The sequence below is a fragment of the Condylura cristata genome, unplaced genomic scaffold (assembly GCF_000260355.1).
Source record: "Condylura cristata isolate star-nosed mole 26May11 unplaced genomic scaffold, ConCri1.0 scaffold00001, whole genome shotgun sequence".
NCBI classification, from domain to species: Eukaryota; Metazoa; Chordata; class Mammalia; order Eulipotyphla; family Talpidae; genus Condylura; species Condylura cristata.
The window spans coordinates 26,012,197-26,029,325 of NW_004567102.1; the positions used below are offsets into that span (position 1 = coordinate 26,012,197).

General features: G+C 33.5%; 1 protein-coding gene across 1 annotated transcript in view; it reads right to left on the reverse strand.

Annotated features, from left to right (window-relative positions):
- LMBRD1 (LMBR1 domain containing 1) overlaps window positions 1–17,129 on the reverse strand; it is a 76,715-nt gene that overhangs the window by 25,398 nt on the left and 34,188 nt on the right. Inside the window, exons 8-9 of the mRNA XM_004674040.2 lie at window positions 8,967–9,092; window positions 1,284–1,436 (exon numbers count right to left, since the gene is read on the reverse strand). Of these exons, the coding sequence (XP_004674097.2) occupies window positions 1,284–1,436; window positions 8,967–9,092 (279 nt within the window). The remainder of the gene's footprint in view (window positions 1–1,283; window positions 1,437–8,966; window positions 9,093–17,129) is intronic.

Below are 17,129 nucleotides of genomic sequence, written 5' to 3' on the forward strand. Positions count from 1 at the left end.
TGTGCAAAATGATGTAAAAATAAACTTTTTAATAAAAAAAAATTCTTGCAATTCATAGAAACAAAAATCTAATTAAAAAATTTTAAATACACATTTTAGAGAATATACAAATTGTCAATAAGACTAAAGAAGGATGTTCAATGTTATTAGTCACCAGGAAAATGCAAATCAAAACTATGATGAGATACAATTATATATCTATTAGAAGAACTATTACAAACACTATATAAAAATTGACAAGGAAATGAAGCAAGCAATTGGAAATCTCATATTGCTGTGGGAATAAAAAATGATACAACCACTTTGGATGATACTATGACAATATCCTATGAAGTTAAATGTATAGAAACATTATATCCAAGAAGCTTACTCCTGGATATTTACCCAGGAGAAATAAATAAAATGAAAACACCTATCTATTCAAAGATTTATACACAAATGCTCACATCAATATTAAGATCGTTTTGAGGGTAAACAGTTAATGTACTTCCACATTTGCTTTCTAATTAAAAGAGGAAGACAAAACTGCATCACAGCTTAACCTGCAAGATCTTTGATGGAACTCTATGACACTTATTTATTTTAAATTCAGGCAAATCTTCCCTAACTTTCCCGGGTCTGGTTATCGTACTTTCTGAATTACTGCTTGATCACTATTACATACAAAGACCTGGTGTTTAAGCTGGTAGATAAAGGATAGGTATGATATAGAAGTATGGAGCCAACAGCTGAAGTTGCTTTTTTAATCTTAATGCCATATGATAATGGCCATCACTTAACTAGGTACTGTTTAAGTAACTCAGGCCCAAGAATAAAAGGCTGGCAGCAATGATTTCAAAAAAAGATTAAAAAAAAAACAAAAAAAAACAAAGTATCAGTTTCCCATTTCAAATAGTACTTTTATTCATATTCTCAGAAATATCTAACAAAAGAGCAAATTCTATTACTTTCAGTTAGGACTGCTGAGTTCTAATATGGTTCCCAGATCTCTTATTTGTACAAAAGAACAAACTCACAAAATATGCTTGCAGCATCATATTTTATTAAATCTATGCTTTTATTTAAAATTTCCAACTTGCATGAATAAACAAAGCTCAAAAAGGTTACATTTGTTGCACAAACTATGAAATGACAGAGCTCTGATTTAAAATGAGAATATTCTAACTCTAAATTCCATGCTCTTAAACATGTTGTCATGCTCAAAAGGGAAAACTTAATCTCTGAGAGGTACTAATATATACATGGGTGATATATGAGAGCTAACTTTTTAAAATTCCACTTACCTTCAGGGGACGAAGAACGCCACAAAATTTTGTCCAACAGCTGTTTTCAATGAATTCTAAATGCCTCTCTCTTTTCCTAAGTGTCCGTAACCTTTCCTCAAATTGTTTTAAGGCTCGTTTATCCCTTGCTGACAAAGGCCGACCATCTTTGCTCTGCAAATAATGAGACAAAATAAAAGTCGTGTTTTTAACCAAGAAGGTCTTAATAAAGTACCCATCAGATTTAAGTCAGACAACAAAAACTTTTAGGTGGACACACTGCAGGCAAATTTAAATTAAAAAAAAAAAAGACAACTTTTATGTGTCAATACACATGTCAGAACAAAGGTCAGCACCAAAACATGCACATGTGTGCATTAAGACTGAAAGTACACTTATTCTTTGTTTTCCAAGTTATGTGGTAAAGTTATGCGGAAAGAGATGCATATTATTTTAAAGATTTATTTATTTATGCATACAAGAGGCTGGGGTATAAGCCAGAGGTACAGCGGTGAGAGAATTCACCACAGATAGAGTGGAAACAGAACAGGTAGATCTACTGAAATACATTGCTGAGGGGAGCAATGGGCAAGACAAGAAAGGTCTGCTTTGCCATTCGGATAAGCTCCATGGCTTGGATCCAACTTAGGCCACAGTGGTATTAGCATGACAACACTGAGACTTAACCCCTATATCACCAGGGAGGCCCCTAGAGATACATATTTTAAAAACATCTTTTTTTAGGGTAATATATGCCTTTTGCCAATTATTCTTCCTTACCTTCCAACTGCCCTTTATCCCTTATCTCAATGTTTTTGACCCTGTAATTTTCTCTCTGGTCAAGCAACTGTGATAAAGTATATTTGAACTGGTATTTTCAGCACCTAATTCAAATAGCAAAGCGATATAATACCAGCATATGCTATGCAGAGGTTTTTATAACAATTACTAAGAACTGGTACTTTTTGTTTCTAAAAATGTTTGCAAATAAGTCATGTTTTCTTTGCCTATGTTACTGTCAGAAAACTCCCTTCTATTTTTGTTTTATTCTACCCACCATTCCCTTCTATTTTTTTTTTAAAGATTTATTTGTGCACACAAAACTGGGGTACAGGCCAGAGGTGCAGGGACAGTGAAAGGATTCACCAGAGACAGAGTGGGGGGCAGAACAAGTAGACTGACAAAGTACACTGGTGAGGGGAGCAGCGGGCGGGTCAAGAAAGGTCTGCCATTCCATGTGGGTCATCTCTGGCGCCAGGGATCAACTCGTACTGAAGTGGCTTTAGCTTCTTAGTGCTGTGCTTTAACCTCCTGTGCCACCAGTTCAATAAATACTGTATTGAACTATAAATATTATACCACATATACACTTTCTCAAGAACTTTTCTGCCCCTAAATGTCTTCAATTGGGTACAATAATAAGCTCCAATAATAATACAGCCATTAAATACAAAATGGTGAAATAGCATTAATGCTATTATTGGAAGGAACAAGAGAAATATTTACTATGAACTACATTTTGAAAGAATAGAGAGATTAGATATTATAATGTTAATATCCCTATTAAGCTTTCAATATGCCCTTAGCAGATAAACAATATATTGCATAACTGAGAGCAATCTCAAATGGAAATCACAGATATAATGAAGAATATACTCAAATGCCCTTTAATAACATTTTACTCTTATACTAATACCTTTACATAATGGCACTATGATAGTCCTCTGAAAGTAACCATCATTCTCTTCCATATCTTGCTTACTTCTCAGGCTTTATTATGCATAACCACCACCAGGAAGTTTGTTAAAAAAGGTTTTTCTAGACCCTACCCCCAGTAGAATATGATTTAGAGGTCTTGGGTAGCACCCAGAATCTGCAATTCTACCAAATTCCCAGAAGAAGTGCTTTCTATTGGTCAGCAGACTAAATACAGTAGGCAGTTAATTATGTTCCTTTTCTATAAGTCAAGGAAAGGAACAAATTGGGTATTGTCAATTTGTATTCCAAAAAAGGAACCTTTCAGAAAGGTATTTTGTGAAGGGCAGAAGAATAAAATACTCCCCTATAAAAGATGAATTTAGATAATAACATTTCAAGTATGTGGTATGAGAAGGGTTCAGCACTTTATATCATAATTCTTCAGCATTTCTCAAAACTGCCATTCTAATATTAAAAGGATACCAACAAAGAGGTAATTTTATTTCACTGCTGGTTTTTACTATTTCAGGGGGAAAAAAATCAGTACTCATTAAAGGGTCCTCAAATATCAAACTCAAGTTATCTATCTGGTGAGTGCTTCAATACAGTAGGTAACGGCTATCTATTCTGCTTAGCCAATTGACCATAATTATGGTCACAGAAATTTAACACTCATGAGAAAAGCAGTAGTGGACAAATTATCTCATTGGGGGGGGGGGGGTGATGTTTCATAAAGTAGCTAAATACATCTTAGTTTTGAAAAAAAAGTCTAAAATGTGAAAGCTTCCCTTTACATTGTTCAAACCACACTTCTCTTTTCTGTGGTTGTAATATACTGGTTAAGCAAACCAATATTTCTTCTATGTGTCTCATGTATTTATACATGTGCTTATAGTCAATGCATAATGGCTAACATATCTTGAATAACTTTTATACCTAAAACTGATCTGTTCTTTTACATATAATCCCCTGAAATGTTCAGTATAAAACTCTGAAGTGGGTAGCCATGTTATAATCATTTATTAAATGAGCAAAATAAGATCTTTAAATAGTAAATATAAAATGAATAGAGTCAGATTTTGAATTTAGAAAATCTGACTTTTTAAGACACATTCTTCAAGCTCAGTAAATTTACTTCATTCCTTTTCAAAATGATGCCTCAATTTAACAAATGTCTTAATTTTGAACATCTATTTTTTTCTGGGAGTGGAAAGTATTAATAATGTGTAAGATATCATTGTTCACTTGGGTATAGGTGTGTATATAATTCACATTCTTACATGTGAATTATTAAACTTTAATTATTAAAAGGTATGTGTTTGTATTACAGGTTCATGTCACAAGATTCAATTTTCTTTAAAAGTTATATATTCTACAGTTCTCACAGAGTATCCCCAGATTCTCATCAAAACTTGACAAATTAAACTTTTTAAGATTTATAAAGGATTAAGATGACTTGCTCTAAAGAAAGTTTATTCAAGAAATGGTGCTGGGAAAACTGGCGTGCTACGTGCAAAAAAAAAAAAGGCGCTAGATCACTTCTTCGTACCATATACAAAAACCACCTCAAAGTGGATTAAAGAACTAGACATCAGACCTGAAACCATAAAATATCTAGAAGAAAAGGTGGGTGAAACACTACATAACATACATCTCAGTAACATCTTTAAAGATACATCACCCAAAGGAAGGATAGTGAAGGAAAGGATAAATAGCTGGGACTCCATCAAGTTAAAGAGCTCTGTACAGCAAGAGACACTACACAAAATAGACACCCCCACTGATTGGGAGAAAATTTTTACACAATACTAATGATAAAGGACTGATCACAAAGATATACAAAGAGCAGATGAACTCAAAAAATATAAAGTGAACAACCCTGTCAAAAAATGGGCAGAATAGCTAAAAAAGATACTTCTCAAAAGAGGAAATGCAGAAAGCCAGCAGGCATATGAAAAAATGTTCAGCATCACCTGTAATAAGGGAAATGCAAATCAAAACTACAATAAGATACCATCTCCTACCAGTGAGAATGGCACATATTTAGAAAACTAACAACAACAAATTCTGGCAAGGTTGTAGAGAAAGATATTTTCCATACTGCGGGTAAAATGCTAACTGATACAACCACTATGGAAAGCTGTGTGGAGGTTTCTCAAATTGCTAAAAAAGGAGCTTCCATATGATCCAGCAATTCCACTCCTAGGTATCACCCAAAAGACACAAAAACATTAATTCAAAAAGACACCGGCATCCCTATGTTTATTGCTACTGTATTTACAACAGGGAAGATGTGGTATCGACCCAAATGCCCCAAAATAGATAACTGGATCAAGAAGGTGTAGTACATATACACAATGGAATATTACTTAGCAATCAAAAAAGACAATCATTTGCAGCAACAATGGAGCTAGAAAAGATAATGCTTAGTGAAATAAACCAGAAAGGTAAAGAAAAATACTAGATGGTTTCATTCATAGCAGGAGTGCAAGGGATCGGAGGGGCGGGGAGGAGGAATATATATATATATATACACACATATGTATAAAACACATGTTTATATAGTGATTGTAATAAAGCAAAAACAAACATCAACTAACAACTATAAGCCAGAGACATAGGGGAGGAGAAGGACACAGGATTAAAACTGGGGCAGGAAGCACACACTGGACTATGGTGATGGCACACGGGTGAATTGGTGGTAGTAAATTCACAGGGATTACAACGAAGATGAAAAATGTACAAAATGAAGAATGATGTAAAAATATATATATTAAAACAAACTGACTTGTTCTAATTATCGCATTTCTGATTACAAAAATGACCAACCATTCTGATTCCAGCATTGAAAGTTGCTGCCTTGAGAGGAAGCAGTGTTGGGAGTAGTGTGGGATGAGAGAAATTATTCAAAGTCCATGTGATGTGATGAGAAGCTACACCAGAAGTAATGTGTCGATCCCATTAAAAGGCAGTCTTGAATTTACTGTAGTCAGATACAAAGGTGGGATAAGGATGTAAGAAGTGTACATGTGTGTGATATGATATTAGGGATATAAGTAAGCTAGGGTGGAGTGAGTAAGGGCTAATGCCTGGGTGGCTCCATTATTTCTGTCAGTGAAGCATGTTATCTCAATTCTAATATCTGCCTGCTGCATTTAGTAGATACTGGTTTTCCAGTATGTTCCTCCACCAGAACATATTTTGCCCTTGGTGACAGGCCTCCTGCATGACCCTATACCTAGCTGACAAGCAGGAATTCTGGTCACCAAGACAATATCCCTGAGAATAAAGAGGGCTTGTGTAAGGTAAATCAAAGTGACCAGGATTTTCCCACCCTCCTGGCATTAGCCTCAATGATTGACACTTTTGGTTTTACACGTGTGCCTGATGGTGGGACCTGGAGTGCAGTATGGGTGTGCATGAGTGGGTGCACAAGGCAGACATGGCGCATATAAAGGCGGCAGCATAGAGGTGCAAGCAACAGAGAACAGGAGGCAGAGGATGGAGCAGCAGGGTGCAGTAGAGACCACTACAGAAAGCCAGTGAGCCCAGAAAGAGTGAAGATTCCCAGGAACTAAGAAGCCTGCCACCTCCTGAACCCTCCCAACCCTCTCCCAACCCACCTCGACCTGCCCTGCACCTGGGTGCCTCACTACAGAATGTGTAGAAAGATCATTAAAAAGTCACTCAGGGTTCCAGGACTCCTCCTCTACCCAACTGCCTGGATTATAGAGAAACTGCTCTGTGCCTTGCTGGCACTACAGCTGCATATCTTACAGAAAGTGTCCTGTTCTGTACAACTCATAAGACACCGTACCAACCAGGATGCTTCATCAACCAACTTAAAACTAATGAGCTGACATAGCAGGAGTATAAAGGAACCAGGTGAGAAAATAATAAAAATAATAATGAACAACTATATACCAGAGACATTTTATGGGGATGGAATGGGGATTGGATCAAAAACGGTGGGGGGGAGGGAAGTGTACTGGACTATAGTGATGGCACACGGTTGATTTACTGATGGGAAGTCCATGGGAATTACAACTGAGATGGAAAAAAGGCACAAAATGTTGTAAAAATAAACTATTACATTATTAAGAAAAAAAAAAACTAATGAGCTGAAGCATCATTTCATACTTTCACTTTAGAGTTTAAATTATTCTTCAGAAAATTGTTAGGGGCCTCCCTGGTGGGTTCAATATTAGGGCTATCAGGTTATCACCAGCAACTGTGGCATGAATTCGAGCCTTGGCCAGAGTGCAGCAGACTTCTCCCATCTCCCCCGCTGCTCCCCTCAGTAGTGTATTTCAGTAGAACACCAGTTCTGCTCCCCATTCTTTCTCTGGTGAATCCTCTCACCCCACCCCCGCACCTCAGTTCTTGTATGCATAAATAAATAAAAATAAATCCTTTAAAAAAAAAGAAAGCTGTTTATTTAAACCCTTTGTTTGTTAATAACTATATATGTTCTTTATATATAACCTATACTACAGATCATTTCCTTCCATATTATTGTTGGTTCTTTAATTTCCTTTTTGTTGCCCTTTGAAAACGGTCACCATCAAAATAAAGTTTTAGTTTTAATTCTCCTAATGCTTTGCAAATTTTATGTTTCACTTGAATTCAGGATTCAAGGATTTTGATAGATGACAGGTTTATGCAAATTTCATTTTTTTGTGATTATTAATCGAATTTCTACCTACATTTATACAAAACTACCGTCTCTACAATATTGAATCTTCCAATTAGAAACTAATGGAATTTTCCACTTACTTTAGTGTTTTACTAAGTATTTCAGTAAATTATAAAATTTCTGCCAGGAAGATGTTGACACTTCTTACTATTTTATAGTATATAGCTATTGTGAACACGATCATTGTCTATGACATCAGTGCTCCAACTGGCTAATACTTCAGGTTTGTATCAAGGTCGCTTGATGAACTATAGCTCATTCTATTAGTTTGTCAGTTGATTTTTATAGATTTTCTTGATGAGTATATATAAATATAAAAGCTATTTTCCTTGTCTCACATTCCTCTCCAACATTCACACTTAGTTTTCTCTTACCTGACCAAGACTGCCAGTAATATGCTAAAGAGCAATGATACTGACATCATTATTCTACACCTGACTTTAATGTAAATATTTCTATTATTTTACCACTAAGTATGATGTTCTTTATAGATTTCCTCTGTTAAGTACTTTCTTCTCTTCATCTAATTTGATAAGACTTTAAAAAAAACATAGCCACAAATTAATTTTTGCCAAATATTCTTTGGCATCTATTAAGATGTTTATCCCCTGAAATTAATAAAATGTTATATGATCATTATATCTCAAATCCTCACTCTCCAAAAGTAGTACATCATTGACTCAATATATCAAGCTATTATCTTCTAAAGTATCACCTTTGCATTTCAGGATAAACCTAATGTGATAACTATTAAATATTCTCTTATAGTAGAGGCTTTCAACTGCCAATGCTCTTATTTATATTAAAACGTTTGCCTCTATTTTCATAAGAAGACTACGCTTTCTTTTTGTGTGTCATTATTTCCTGGTTTCATATCAGAATTACACGAGCTTAATAGAATTCAGGGGACTTTACATTTTCCCCAATTTTCTATTAGTAAGATGTATATGTTACTTGGATGTAATTGAAGGAAGAAATATTATTACTGTATTTCTTGAAAGTACACTTAATTGGCAAGGGTTACATTTAATCTTTAGTTTATACAACTAGTTCATAAATGTGAACAATGGTAGTAGAGTAAAATGTGACATTACACCTAGAATCGGCACACCTGTGAACTAGCAAGTTCTTGATCATACATCAGTAGAACTTTTGTTTTTAGTAGTCAGGACACAAAAGGAATTCTCAAACTACCCCTGCTCTACATTTCACAGAAGACAATGGGTTTGCCAAGATTCTAAGTCACATCAGAAAGCAGCTTAAAGACAAAGCACTTTTATACTTCCAAATTAAATAAAATACTAACTCACTTTTGACTTGATTGCTTGAATATGCTGCTCTACTTCTTCAATATCTTCAGTGTTTTCTAAACGTTCATAAGCAGCGCTTCTAGTGCCTTTTATCAAATTTAAAGGTAATGCTGACATGCCATATGCCTAAAAGAAACAAAAGTTTGTTTTAGCAACACTACTTTAAACATCTTATATACAACTATCAGGTAAAACTATCTCTGTAGTAATTACAGAAAGAGTAAGCAGTTGTGAAAGGGTATAGTCACTGAAGAAATGGTACGTATGATAAATTATGTATATGTTGTCTCATAATTCTTTACCTGTATGTTCTAACTATTCCCAGAATAGAAAATACCAGTTCCTCAAAGGGCAAGCTGCATAATTAATGTAAATATAGTATCTTATCAAAGTAGTAAGTGAGAACATCAGGCTAACCAGTGGTTAAGAAGATAAATAAGTAAAAACAATTTGCAAAATTATTTGCTATGGAGAAAAAAAAAACAATTTTCTCCAAGTATATATAGTAAACCCTTAGTAAAACATAGCATTATAATAAACACATGTTGTTTAATTAGCATACCATTATCTATACAGGTCATACAAGTTCTCAATATCTATCACCATTCTTTTACTAAGTATATGATTTGGAAGATGTACTTTATTTATTTATGCATGCAGGAACTGGAGTCTACTTAGTTAGAAAGAAGAGGTATGCTGCACTATCAGGTAGCTAGTTAACTGCGCCACCAGGAAGGTCCCTAAGTATTTTAAATATTTTCCTAAAAATAAATTTTAACTATTAATCAGCATTAAAAATAAACATAACATTTTATACTATACAATTCTACATTAGCCTGTCACAAGTGATGACTTTTATTGGAACCATTAAAAACACTCAATAGCACATGCCATACTACCATTATTCAAAATCATCATTGATCTTAAAACAAAAGCAAAATTCACAACTAATTTAGCAACATGTGCTAAAACAGATACAAAATTATCATGTGAATTGTTTTAATTTCTTCCTGAGCATACAGTCAAACTATGATCAGGTTCCCCTAAGGTTAGGTACAATCAAAGGATTGAGTTCAGGACAATGATTGTAGGAAAAAGTAATAAATGTTATTTCATAAGCTTAATTCCATAACAAATATATTGTGGGAGATCCTGTGTGTTTACTTTCATGATTTCTGTTTCCTGGATATCAAATTCCAAGATGATCTCAAATATCTTAATTGTCCATTTTGGTGACTTTAATATTCTTCTGTGAATATCCAGAGATATTGACTAAATGAACTCATTAAATAACAAATCAAAAGTAACACATAATTCTGATAAATGAAGTTTCTTTTTAAAAAATTCAGGAGAATATGACTAAAAGGGAAAACATACAGATGAATTATCCTTACCGCATATTATGTTTAGGTGATCATGACATGAAATTAGCCAATATGCAAATCCTTGTATTTACTGAAGAAGAAATACCTAAAATCTTGCCTTTTAAATATATTTAAAACATATGTTATTGTTTTCATAATTTCCCTATCATCCAAAATAAGGCAGGGAATGTTTTGTTACAAGAAAAATGTAATTTTGACTAGAGATTTCCAAGAATTGAGTAATTCTTGTCAAATTTATACTTGTAATATAAAAAGAAAAAGTATAATCAGGTTTTAATTTTATGAATTTAACACTAATTTTTATATCCTCAAAACACTGAAATATGAATTGAAATCCAAAGTGCTTCAACAAGTCTTGTGTTATATATCATGTGCAAGTCATTCCATTTCTCTGAAAAACAAGATGTCTCCTCCCCAGTGAAGACAATCTCTGTCCATGTTTCATGCCTTGTTATATTCTTGTCCCACGAATTTCTACAAATCATCTCATCTCTTCTGCGATTTTGACTTCTACTCTGCCCATGAAGTTGAACAATGTTCCACCAAAAATCTGAGAACATGTCCTCTATGTCACTGCCTTCCTGAAGACCTTGATCTGCATATAACTCCTGCTTCTCAGGATTTGACAGTACTTTAGAGGCAAAGCTTATTTCTCTGAATTTGTCATATTACTTGACTAAATTTCTGTATGCTTTCAATTTATTCATGCTAATCCAAGGCAGGACTCTTACAATATTGAAAAGATTGGTTTAGGCCACATTAGCCATGGTGGTTGACCACGCAGGCATTACGAGAGAAAAAAGGCAGCAGAACTGAGGAGTCGGCCCCAGAATTACTGTCATAAAAGCAGACTTTAATGATCTAATCCTTGCATACACAGCCCTTCATAGCCTAATCCTTACCAATCTTATCTCATGACTCTGAATTGTCTGCTATTCTTAAAACACTTCACTTTTATACTACTTTAAGCTTTGTAATTATCTATACTTTGGAGGCACCTTGGTACATGCAGTGCCCTCATCTAGAATGCCTATCATCTTACTGGGCTTCATTAGCAAATTTCAGTGCCTTCAGGTCTCAGTTTAATTACATGACATCTGAGGAGCCTTTCTTGACTTGTAAATGTATCTTGCTAATAAGTCAATTATAGCATATAACATTGTACATTTGCACGATTGGCCTGCACATAATTGTTTGATCAGTAGATCTGCCAAACTTGGCTAATCAGATTCACCCAGAAAGTACTTTAAAATACAGATTCCTCAGCAAATGTGGTAAACTACTTGATAATGACCTTGAACTAGGTCTTAATTCATTTTCCTCCTATCTTTATTGTAAGAACAAACATATTAAAATTGATACTGTTAACCAAAGAAAGAGCTCTTTATTCAGGTTATATATTTCTTATTTAAAATTCATGTATTTATTAAAATCCCTAAATGACTAAATATAAAAGATTTTAGAAAATAAAAATAGATGGCCTAGATCCTACAAATATTTCATGGTAAAATGGGGAAAGAATATGACAACTTTTTTTGTAAATTTTTAATTTTCTGAGGAAGTACATAAACAAGTATCACTGTTCTGGTTACCTAGATTTTAGCTTCTATTTAGACTGCATTTTTATTTACTTATTTATTTTTGGGATTGCAATTTTAAGTTTTATTGAGTATTAGAATATTTAATTGTGATATTTATAATAACACCTGATGTACCACATTATACAAAACATTTAATCATTACAACTTTATGATCTTTAAACAATCATCTGACTTGTTCGAAAAAATTGTAAGACTCCCATTTTCAGAAATACAAAACTTTTATTGCTTACTACTGCCCTCTAGTGAATTAGCAGAAAATCAACAAGACTAAGGTTATTTCCTTTTAGTCATAGTTGTGTCTACTTTTTTTAAAGAAAAAGGTTGCCATCTATATCTATAAAATGTTTTGAGAGAAAACACATAAGTTATAAACATTTCTAATTCCTTTTTATGCTGCCCTTTTCCCTGCATATCACCTTCAATTAGCACGATGACTTCTGACGTATGAACCTTGGATTACAGCAGAGTCAACACCAACAACAGCCTATAGTCTGAATACATCTGTTGTACATACCTGCGACAACCTATTCAATCACACATATGCTGCTATAACTAGTCAGATAATTAATAACATGTTCAATTAATATTTCTCTTTTAATACTGAAACACAGATAGTATTTTCTTTCATTTAACATCAGGGATATCTGAATATATCTTATAAATCACTGGCTAAGGAGAAATCAAGACATAGTTGTCATTACCAGCATATTAACCAATTTGGTCATAACTAGGTACAGTATATTTACTTCACTTAGGTACATGCATTCTAGGCAAAACTAATGAGCTTAATTGTAACTTAAAATGTCTTCTAAGATAGTACTACAATTTGATATTGGAACAAAAACATGTAAGGAGAAAAAGAAAAAAGGGTCATTGGAATAATAACCTTATTATATATTTTCTTGCAAAGAACAGTGAAGTACTTTCTGAGCTTAAGAGAGGTAGTCAGCCAAAGTAGAAACCATATTTTTGAGGTAAACACAAAGATTGACTTTCACGTGACAACATAAAAAACAGCTTAAATATTTACACAATGGATATGTTTAAATCAAGAGTATAACATTCAAGAAAAACTGCACCATCAATCCTCTTGACAGCATAAAAGAATATTGTATAGTAAAATATGGTCACGAATTATCAATCCAAAAACTAATTTGGGTGATTCATACTTGCAATGTGAAGTTCAGGAACACCTTTCCGACTTATTTTACTCACTATTTTCCTTAATATTCAAGCAAGACAGTGATATCATTTTTAAAATATTTACATGAATCTCAGAAATTTCTCACTAAATATAAAATAAAAATGATAAAAAACAGAGCATGGGCATGACTACTTTTATTACCGTGGTATACAAAACAATGGTGCATCTTAAAATCAGTGACACAGATTCAAAGAAATATAGCATTATATAGAAGGCTGAGAAAGTTGACCTTTGAAAGGGACTTCTATTCTCAAAGATTATTAAAACTGATTTTTTACAATAAATTTTGAATCTTTTTCAATCTTATTTTCTTTAATAATTTCTAAAATATACATATAGATTTGCATAATAGCATGCACATAAATGCCATAAACGTAACGAAAGACATTATTTTCAACCATGAGTGAATACAGCAAATGTGAGTAGTCACTGCCTTTATGGGAATTTCAGTGGTACTATGATTTTATATAAAAATGTAATTATTCAACATTCTCCCACTTGGTGGCACCAAAAAATTAAAACATCTACATAAATATTTGGCTCTAGAGGTGAACTGAAAAAGCACCAGATTCCCTTTCAATCTAAATTGAAACAATAGACAAATTAATAAAATGTTTGACATCCTTGACCTAAAATTGAGTAATTGATTATTTGCCTATTTCTTAGTATACAATACAGTAGATAGTCTGGGTAAACTTTAAATCATCATCTAGTTTCTAAACAAAACAATAATGCATACCTAAGAAATTTACATTACAAAAACTTTCAATATGAATGTTAACAGATTCTGTAACAGACACTTTTAAAGTACTTCAAAGTACCAACTTTTCACACTTCAAACTTCTATATCCCAAGAAAAACTATAACTCTTCCACATGCCCCCAACTCAATTCTTAAGCTTTTCAGTAATAACCTAGATAAGACTGCATCTGCCTACCGATAATCAGTACCATTAACCAATGGGTTTTGATTATGTCTTATAGTACTATTTAAATGATACTTATCTACTCATACACCCCCAAGTAATCACCAAGCACTGTGAATGCTTCTATGACTGATTCATCTTTTCATAATCCACATTCTAATTTATCATGATACAACTACCTTCAGCATCAGGTTTACTGTAAAAGCAAGAGAAAAGAGGTGGGAACTTGAGTCTAAACTATATGAAACCATGACTATTCAAGGACTTAAACTACTCACAACTATTTGTTGAGTAGCTAACAGTAAGAGTTAGTGAATTGTTTAATTAAATTCTCACAACTTAGTCAAGTACTATTCTAATTTTAGAGATAAGGAAATTTAGATAGCTAACTAGTTCAAATGAAATGAGAGATTCACATTTAAGGCCCCTCCTGTAAGGTGATAAGAAAAATACATAAAATTAGTGTTAACGCTCTAATTTAAATATATTGTTATATTAGATCCTCTCCTTTAGCCCCAGTAAAAATGGTCCCTTTCTATCCAGTCACCAACTCTTCATGTTTCTGGTGCACAGCCTCAGCACCATCAGAAGATCCTTTTTTCATTCCAGCCCTCTGCATTCTAGAATGATTATTGTGCTTGGTACTATTGACACTACGCAGCTGTGCTTGTTCCTCGTCATCATCCTTCTTAGGATGGTAATTTTATTTTATTTTTTAAAGATGTATTTTTATTTGTAGTACTACTTTATTACTTTAAACACAATAAGCACAGGCATAATTATGATACTTGTTTTAACTGACTACAAAATTAATTTTGTTTCAATTTGAAAATATAAAATATGGTATTCAATCTAAATATTTTTTACATATTGTAAAAATGTAAATATGTAAAATATTTTTTACTTATTGCAAAAATGTAAAAATGTTCCCATAGGAGTTAAGCTTATCTTCAAAGAGTTTTCATAATTTCACACTTTTCTTTTTCCCACTTCCTATCACTCCACAACCTTATAGCTTATTTAATTCAGTCACCTGAGTAATACTATTAAAATGATAGTCCCTATCATTTCCATTTAATACCCTTCAATGACCTCTAAATTCAATCAGAATAAAATCTAAAATCCTAATAATGACCTATTAGGCTCCAAATAACATGGCTTCTATGCCTAAACTTCTGCCATCTCTCCCCTTATTAACTGTGCTCCAGTTACACTGAATTTGCCTCTTTGAATATAGTATATGTGTCCCTACAGCTCAGGAATTTATGCTTCATCTTCTCGCAAGGCTGACTTTCACTATACTCAAATCTATGAAAGAAGCCATTCTTGAGCTTTATGACAAAATCAATTCCCACATTGCCTTACTTGTCTTATTTTTCTTCATAGCATCTACTATTTGACCATTGCAAAATGATTCTGAATCCCTCATTTCTGTATACTTTGCAAAGTCAAGCATGGACTGCCTTTTTGTACAATTTTTCAATGATGTTTATATATAGTAACTTTGAAAGACAAAAATTAGCGGCAAAGTGCAGTCCATTATAAAAGATTCAGTTTCCCTAAGTACAATGTTCTTCTTTTATATGAAAGTCTCATCTGGTACTCTTCACATTGCCAATGGAACTGGGACTCAGAAAATGCTGGTCCTATAGTTACTGGCATTACTGCAAATAATAAAAAAAGTTCTTTGCTCAGGAGTCTTGCATCTTCAGCTACCATCTATGAAACTGTAGCAGGTTGCAAGGAGGCTAATATCTCAGATCTTCTGAGGTTCTTGATGTTGCTTTTACATACTGGATTCCTCTTCTTCATGTATTTCTCTGACTAATTTTTCATCAACTTCTATAGTCTCACTTCCTATAATTTTCAAAGCAAGACCTCCAAAAGTCCCTAAAAGGCATTTTTTTAATTTTCATTTAATGGAAAACACTGACCATGGAAACACTGGCAAACCCAAGGTTAACATAAAAAATCAAATCCAAACTAGCAATCAGAATTTAGCAATCTACCTCCTTTGTTAGTGACTTGTGATGGCTTCTTAAAAATAAATAACTTCTGGCCCTCCCTGGTGGCGCAGCGGGTTAAAGCACAGCACTGAGAATCTGAAGCCACTTCCTCATGAGTTCAATTCCCGCCTGCAGCCTGCCCCGGAGGAGACCACATGGCGAGCCAGACCTCTCCTGACTCGCCCGCTGCTCCCCTCAGCAGTGTACTTCGTAGATCTGCCTATTCTGCTCCCCACTCTGTCTCTGGTGAAGCCTCTCACCGCCCCTGAGCCTCTGGCCTGTACCCCAGTTCTGTATGCACAAATAAATAAATAAATCTTTAAAATAAATAAATAAATAAATAAATAACTTCTATAATACACATATGGAAGGATAATTACCCAGTAATGCTGATATCACATGACCCTCTATAGCAACACATGAAAAAACAAAAATGATAATGAATAAAAAAGAATATCAAACAAGCATCTGAAAGCTATTATAATGCCTGTAATTTAAATTCTTTTATTATATGATACTTGAATAATTATATAACAAAACCAGGCTCTGCTATCACACTAATATCCCATTTCTTTTATATTGAATACACACTGGAACAATATTCAAAGATGTTTTCATTATAATCAGTATCTAGCATCTTTGCCAGAGTCCAGATGCTTTAATATAAACTCCATTAATTTTAAAAGTTCGAGATAATTTATAAAGTTGCCTGTGTTAACTCTTTTAGCAAATAGGTAAGAAACATTTAGTACTGGTTTTTCGTCTATAACTTAAGCAAAAAAGCAGTTTGTACACAAGTTCTATTATAACACCTATCTACTTCCAGAAAGACTAAAACTAAATCAGTCTCTGAAAGTATGAAACTAGATTATATACATTATAATATTAGATTACAGATACTAGAGAAATACTAAGCTATGTTCACTATTTGATTTCAAAAACTATATATCCTCAAGTAAGATAAATCCACTGAATCATTAACAAATATTTATTTATGGTGCAGAGTGAAAAAACACTTTCAAGATTCACAAATTATAAGTTT